We start from the raw sequence: 7,988 nt of genomic DNA on the forward strand, positions 1-7,988 counted from the left end.
GCCAGGGTTAAGAATTGCTACTCTCTAAGAAAAGAGAGGACAGCGTCTCTGATGCCTGCGAAGTCATTATGTGTGCGTTTCCTTATAATTTAATTGTAGGTTACGTCTTCTTTGCATGTCGGATACATTTCAGTTTTTTAAAGGAAAAAATCTGACATCTTCAGTGTATGCAGTGTCTAGAGATGAGAGTGGTGGGGACCAAGGACTGGCGGGGGCGCGGGGTGAGGGTCCTAGTTTCAGTTCCGCAAGAGGAAGGGCGCCCTGCAGCTGGTGGCGGGGAAGGGACACAGCAGCGTGAGTGTCTGTCATGCCACTGGACTGCACACTTGAAAATGACTCAGATGGTCAATTCCGTTAGGTGTGTTTTACCACATGTTTAAAAAGCCCCTAGCACTTCCTCCGTTAGAATGGGGGTAGAAACAGCCAAATAAAAGACCACATATTGAACTCAGCAGAAAGCTTGGCCTGTGCTTAACACTCACTGTCACAGCCGAGCCCGCAGAACCACACTGTGAGGTAGGTACTTTTATTAGCTCATGTCCAGAGAGGTGAAGTCATTTGCCTGACACCACACAGCGAGCGGGCTAGCCGGGGCCGGCTCTTGGGTGTGTCCGCCTGCAGAGCACAGGGTCTTACACCCAGGCGTGTGGAGCACCGGCCTCATTCTTCTCGCCTGGTCTCCCACCCCTTCTAGCAGGAACAGCAGGAATAGCAGCGAGACTACTGCTGGCGGAGCCCAAGGCACTGGAGGGTCCTGGAGAAATAAGCAGGCAGGGGTGCCAGAAGCTCGATGGGGGCATCCCGGGGCCTAGCCCCAGGGAGGTGGAGACAGTGCAGGTGGAGGTGCAAGGGCAGCTGGGCCGCCTGGGCGGGGGTCAGGCTGAGGCGTCTGAGGAGGGCCGCATCCAGCACCTGGTGGGAGAGGCAGGTCAGCTCAGCAGGGCAAGTTCCAAGCAGCCAAGTACCCAGCTCTGCCCAGGGGCTCACTGAACCAGAGAACCAGGGCAGTTGCTGTGGTGAACTCGCTTCCCAGCCCCGCGTACAGCTTGGTGAAGCCGAGTCACTGAGTTCTAGGCAGGGAACCCAGTGCAAGTGTGCACACCTCCACCAGGTGTGGACCGAGAAAACCCCCTACGTGAGCCTGACTCCCTCTGGTAGCTGCACAGCGACAGCCGGGTCCCTGAGCTAGTGGAACAAAGGCCCCCCCCCAGCCCCGCTGACTGGCCTTAACATGGAGGGAAATTATCGTGTGAACGCTCTGGTTCTCTGGGGTAACTCCATGGGAGCGGACAGAAGCACCGTCACACACACGACCTCTCTCATTCCTGGTGCCAAGAACACAGGCGGAGAAGGATGTTTGGAAATCAGCCAGTTCAACTGCTTTACTGAACCGATGGGGAGAACATGGCCCAAGACACAAGGTGTCCCTTGCATGAGGCCGCACTGCGAGAGGGCTCACAGCTGGCCTTGGAGGCCAAGAGGCTGCCCCCCACTTCTAAGCGGCATAGCTGATATTTGGAGGTGCTGCCTGCCCTCGCCCTCAGGAGGCGGCAGCCAGGTGACCCAGGTGCCTACCTGTCTTTGGGGCTTGGTGCACTCGGCTGGCAGTAGAAAGCGCTGGCCCAGGACAGAGGACACGCGGGCAGAGTACATGTGGTCCCCGAGCAGAGGGCAGAGCTGAAGCGCCATGTGCACCTGCAGCTGACAGGGGAAGGCTGGAGACGGGAGACGGTGTGTCAGGGGAGGTGGCCGTTCCGTCTGTTCCACCCACGTTGCTCCTTCCCTTCCCCTCTGGGGCACACCCCGCCCCATCCCAGATGTGATGCTGAGTTTACTGATGACGCTCCTGGATGAGAAACACTCTTTCCTGGGGGGAGCTAACTGGTGGGCGTGAGCGCGGAGCTGCTGGGGCCCCTCAGCCTGCACCAGGGAGAGCCCGGGAGGAAGCAGCAGCGCGGCGGAGGCAGGTGGAAGTGGGAACAGCGTCCAGACAACACCCTCGAGCCTCTGGAGCCAGCTGTGCCCGACTGTGTTCTAGAAGCCAACACATTCTCTTTTTTTGTTTTACACAGTTTTGAAATGGTTTGGGGGGAAATTACAACCCAGAGGACGTGGCCAAATACAGGAGAGGGGGGCTGTGTGCGAGGCGTCTCAGGAAATGCCTGACACATGGAAACGCATTTCATCCCCATGAAGCCCCCACAAGCCAGTCCTAGCACCATTCCCATCTCACAGAGGGGAACTCCAAGCTCACTAAGAAGTGACCTGCCCACCAGCAGAAGCCAGGACTCCACCCCGGGAGCTCTATTCTGCTTCCATTTCTGGCAAAAGGGTGGGCTGGACAATCGAAAAGCCCCCTTGCTCCAGACGTGGGAACACTGGGTGGAATATAAGTGATCCCTTTCAAGACACCTAACGAGAAGAACGAGAAGGGAAGCCTGCCTACGGGGCAGCCCGAACCAAGAGGCTCAACAGTTGAAGAAAGTACTTTGCAGGGCCGATGAACTACATTCATCTTCAGGTTTGAGCAGCACAGTGAACCCTCAGCAAGACACATAAAATGAAACCCACATGCCCAGATTCATCCTAGTGAAACCACAGTGCACGGAAGACAGAGACGACCTGGGGATCAGTAAGTAGTAAGAGAGAAACAGGTGAGCTGCAAAGGAATGACCATCAGGCTCCCGGAGGTACCCGGCCTGGGCGCATCCACCCGTGGGGCCCATCAAAAGCTCCGTGGCTGCCAGCCACACCATCGCCTTCCTCCCACAAGGCTGGCTGGGGTCCCAGACCCACCTGTCAATGGCTGCAGCTGGACCAGGGCACAGCCGGAGCCTGCCGCCACCACTCGGAAGTGGCTCAGAGTCCTCTTGACACCTTCCAGGATGTCCTTTCGGGACGCAGACTTCACGGGAACTGCCTGTGGTGTCAGCCACAGGAAGAAGTCAGTCTAACATGTGCTTGACTCTCCCTGCTCCTAGCAGACTCAGGGCGAGGCCCCAGTACAGGCGGGGGTCAGGAGAACCAGCCACTCCACATCTATACCCCTGATTTCTCTGTTGGGGTGATATGTCTGGATGCTCTCACCCTCTTTCCCACCGAGACCCTGACTTACAAGATCGACCCCATTCATGTGCTCCAGTTTCAGAGCTGCCCGGATCTTCCCCTCAGAAGTAGCTGGGATCCCATCGGTGACAGCACTGCCAAAGAGGACGGAGGTGGTCACAGCGTGGCTTGCTGGGTCCTCCCTTCCCTGGGAGCCTCCCAGCACCTCTCACCAATAGGTGGCTGTGGGTTTCTGGGATCTCCGTGAGTGGATGAAGAACTTCTGGAGGCGGCTTGTCGTCTGGGGACAACTAGAGAGGAGGACAAGCCCAGAGGTCTCCCTGGAGGAAGGGGACAAATCACAGACGTTAAAGTCCCATAGGGTCCTCCACCAAAAAAGGAGAATCCTAGGAAAGGAGACCCCTGGCTGTAGAAGAAAGAGTGATACTAGGGTTATAACCCAGACCTCTTGGCAAACAAGGATTCCTCATGTTGAGAATAAGACTGTGTAGCTTCAATGGGTTTCTCATTTTGCCCTGGCTCCCAGGGAGCTCAGCGCCAAACGTCGGAATAATTCCCACCAACTGGCGAGTGTCCACCATGTGCCAGAAACTACAGTAGGGAATTTAAATAATTAAATTTCCAAACAAGCCCCTGGATGTGTGGAACTGGAGAACTGTTCATCCCAAGTACCATCTCTAACTGATGGCAAGACTCTCACAGGTCTACCAGTGACACCTGTATGAGGACGGCTTTGCCAGGTGACTGCGGCCTGGCATGTGTGTTAGTAACTCTATGATTGAGGGAACAGGCTCAGGGAGGCTTCACACTTTGCCTGAGGTCAGGCAGGCTGTGCATGAAGGTTAGTACGGATCTACCTGCTTCCACCTCCTCTTCCTAGTGTCCCACCTGTGTGCTCCCACGCCAACACGCGGTCAACAGCTTATTCCCAAGCAGCTGATCTCCCATCCCAACAAGATGCCTGCCCTCCTACCTTCCTAGCACCCCACTACTTACCTCCCAGATGCTCGGACAACCTGGAGCTCCTGCTCACCGAGTCCCAGGGACCGGCTCAGCTCCGGCAGCACCGAGAGCAAAGTCAGTTCCCCTGGTTTCCCTGGGAACAAAGAAAAGTACAAGATGTTCCCAGCTCCAAGCCAAAGCTTCCTCCCACCATTCTCTTCCCAGCACCCTCCCTCACAGACACCACCTCCTTCTTTCAAAACATCCCCTTCCCCGGACCATACCTGCCACAGGTAGGCCCTGGGGCTTGTTCAGTGTCACCAGAGGTCCTGAAACATGACACAAACATGACACAAACACCGTGAAAGCAAGCCAAGCACTGTCGATTCATCTCCTCACGCGGCCACGACTCTCCGACAGGCGCTCCCAGCCTCGCCCTACACCCAGCTTCCTTCTCCCCCTCACATACCCGTCTCCCGCACGTGCTCTTTCCCGCCCCACATGTCACATGTTCACCTCTGGCTCCTTCCTGTCGTCTGGGCCGCACAGGCCTGAACCCCAATCAAGGGGTGCCCCCTACCGTCCCCACCATCACAAGGCCCTGCTTCGGTCTGTTCGCAGCCCTGGACCCGACTAAGCAGCTTGTCCACCTGTTTTCTAGCCATCCTTTAACTCATGAAAATGCGGGCTCCCGGCGCCCTCCCAGCCCGGCGGGGGCGGCACAGGCCCGCGCAGCAGCGAGGCCAGTTAACGAAGGTTCCAAGAAGTTACTCTCCTCGAGCCAGGCAGGCTGAAGCGTCTGGAGGCGCCTGCACAGCCCGGGTCCGTCCCTGGGAAACGCCTGCGGGGGCTCGAAGCCCCGCGGGGCCGGCCCTGGGCTCGGGCCGCGAGGGGGGCAGAGGCAAGTGGACCCCAAAGGCCCCAGCCAGGCCCGCAGCCCCCCGCGGGCCCGGGCGCCCCGGCCCCTCACCTGTCCGGTCCAGGACGGCCGCCCTCAGCACGTCGAGCAGCGCCTCCCGGCTGAGGTCCCGCGGCCGCAGCAGCCCCGGGACGGGCGGGCACCCCAGGGGCCCCCGCCGCTCGCCGAAGCCGCGCGCCCGCAGCTGAGGCCTGGAAAAGTTGGGGTGAGCGAAGGGTCACTCCCCCCAGCCGCTATTCCCACACACTTCCCGGGGCCGCGGCCGCCTACGGGGGCCTCGCGAGCACTCCGGCCCGATGGGCCCCCCTTCCCCAGGAGGGGCCGAGCGCAGAGGGGTTTGGGGTCACACGGCAGGTTGGGGTCACACCCGCCTAACCGCAGGCCCCGGCCCGCCCCCCCGCACGGAGGAGGGGTCATCACCCGGCCTCGCCGCCAACGCCCGCGGCCCTGGGCGCGCCGCGGACCCCGGCCCGGGGCCACCAGCCAGCGCAGACTCGGGGGACCCGCGGCCGGCCCCCATCTCACAGGCGAGGGCCGCGCGCACGCGCCGAACGGGAAGCCCCGCCCAGGGGCTCGCAGCACGCTGATTGGTCAGCTAGACTGTCAATCCGAATAGCAAGCAGGGGCGCAGCGCGGGAGGGGAGGGGCGGGGCTTGGGCGGTGCCGGGGGCGGAGCCTGGGCCCGTGCCTGGGACTTGGGGAAACTGAGACTCGGAACTGGGAAGAAATTTGCGGGGCAAAGGGTTGTTTCCTGCTTAGCATTCCAGTTCATAAGTCACCAGCGGACACACTTTTGCAAGGAAAATTGGGGGAAAACATAAGCACACCCGTTGTTCCAGTAAACCTGCTTTTTTTTTTTTTTTTAAGATTTAGTTATTTATGCATACACGAGCTGGGGGATAAGCCAGAGATGTGGGGGGTGGGGTGAGAGGAGTCACCAGAGACAGAGTGGGGAACAGAACAGGCAGACTGACCGAAGTGCACTGCTGAGGGGAGCAGTGGGCGAGTCACGAGAGGTCTGCTGTGCCATGTGGGTAGCTCCCTGGCTAGGGATCGAACTCATGCTGCAGCAGCTGCCGATTGCACCAGGGAGGCCGCCCAGTAAACTTGCTTTGAAGAAAAGCCTGGTGCATAATCCAAAAGGAGAGAAAAGCCAGAGGCTGGAAGGATTTCCCTGGGGCATGATTTAGCAAAGCAAAAAGCAAAGCACATCTCAGAGCTGGAAACATCAATTATCCTGGGATTAGAGCTCCTAGGAAACTGAATCTAATACATCACCCATTCAGCCTTTCTGAATGCTCACCGTGCAGGCCCTGGTGTCTGCTAACATGAAGCTCAGATCAAATAGACTCAAGCCCTATTCACGAGAAGTTCCCCGAGTTGGCAGTTGGGGTCACAGCACCCCAACCTTCCTTGCTAAAGGATGTGGAGATGCTGATAGAAATGGGGAGCAGGGTGAAATCAGAGGAAGCATCCCAGCTTGGGTTGTGATAGAAATTCACCCAGTGGAAAAGGTGGGAAGGAGGGGAGCCAGGGGAAGGGAGCAGCAGAAGTGAGGTGTTAAGTGAAAAGAAAGTAAAGAACAAAATGGGTTCTAGCCTCTAATAACAACTATAGAAAAGTTATATGCAACCTGTGTTTTGTTTTGTTTATATTCTAAAAATCCTGTAACTTTCAATTCATTGTTTGCAAAGACTGCAAATTGGAGAGGCTACATCAGTTACAGCACCTTCCCTCCTTGCAATCATTAACTAATGAGTGTGTTGGTCTATAAATGTTGATAGGACGCAATCTCCAAAATATATTAAATCAAAAAAGTAAAGCAAAAGACAATATGACTAAACTAGGCATAGATGTGTTTGTATGTGATTTTTATACACTTACTATGAAAATTTTTAAGCATACAGCAATGCTGAAATAATTTTTTAAGTGAGTGCTTTTATCTTCTCTCTTTTTTAAATTATTTATTTATATATTTTTTACATCATCGTTCATTTTTGTACAGTGTTTGCTTTCTTTTGTCAGGTGTAGTCCCCACAGAATTCCCACCACCAGTTCACCCGGGCACCATCCCACAGTCCCTTGTGCTTCCCTCCCTTGTTTTGATCCCTCTCCCTCCTCTTCCTTTGCAGCATGTCTCTGATTTATAGTTAGCTGTTTATTTTTGGTTTGTTTTGTTTTGGTTTAATTTTTATTGTTATTATTTTTTCCTGTGATCCTTTGTTTGGTTCCCCTGTATTCCTCCTGTAAGTGAAATCATCCGATATTTTTCTTTTCCCTTCTGACTTATTTCACCGAGCATAATCGAAAAGGGTACTTTTTAGTGCATAAAAATTACCACCTCAAGAAACTTAATTTTTTAAAAATCCAGATTTAAATAATCAATTTAAATTTGTGGACCTGCACAAATATGGACAGGACTGGCTAGCAATGTAGACTGCAAGGGGTTCTGTCTTGTTTGGGCTGGGCTGTTACTGTGCTTTGATGTAAGTCCCCACCACCTCCCAAGCCCCCAGTGTTTTTGAATCCCTCTTGTGAAAGTCCACGCATTCATGAGCTTTAGCCAAGACAGAAGACAAGGCCGAGGGACTGGTCCCCAGCCACTTGCAGCAGACCTCTCCTCCCTCCTCACCCACCAGCACTGCGTGACCCCTTCCCCACTGGGACTGACCCCGGCCCTCCTCCATCCGGAGCTCCCCTGCTCTTCTGAATTTTCCCTCAGCCTCATCAAAGGCTGCGCTCTCCTGTTCACTGCCCACAGCTAGGGGCAAGCCACTGGCCAGTGAGTTCCTGGAAGAAAAGGCAGAGCCTGTTTTCCTTGGGCTGAAGGGCTCAGTGTCCAGAGACCACTGTGCAATTTCCGGTGCTTGGGCAACTTCGAATCTCAGGAGTCATGGATGTGGGACTTGGTCCAAGTTTCCTCGCATGCCCCCTTCCTCCCACCCAACTGGGGCACAGCGCCTGTGGTGATGTAAACATCAGGCCTCCACGCCCCAGGCCCAGGCCTCAAGTGCAGGAGCAGTAAGGCCTGGAGCCTGGCAGCTTCCCCTACACATGGCTG

The 7,988-nt window shown here is 55.9% G+C and overlaps 1 protein-coding gene across 1 annotated transcript; it reads right to left on the bottom strand.

The window, feature by feature from the left end:
* Positions 1-44: 44 nt before the first annotated feature.
* Positions 45-5,120, bottom strand: RPUSD3 (RNA pseudouridine synthase D3; the record flags this gene model as incomplete). Its single annotated transcript, XM_037522589.2, has 8 exons — positions 45-912; positions 1,576-1,715; positions 2,797-2,920; positions 3,116-3,200; positions 3,279-3,386; positions 4,063-4,162; positions 4,293-4,337; positions 4,979-5,120. Coding segments are annotated over 8 exons (936 nt in total), but the record flags the coding sequence as incomplete, so codon positions are not given.
* Between the last annotated feature and the right edge of the window lie 2,868 nt (positions 5,121-7,988).

The sequence above is a fragment of the Talpa occidentalis genome, unplaced genomic scaffold, assembly GCF_014898055.3.
Source record: "Talpa occidentalis isolate TD23 unplaced genomic scaffold, MPIMG_talOcc4v2.1 talOcc4.10, whole genome shotgun sequence".
NCBI classification, from domain to species: Eukaryota; Metazoa; Chordata; class Mammalia; order Eulipotyphla; family Talpidae; genus Talpa; species Talpa occidentalis.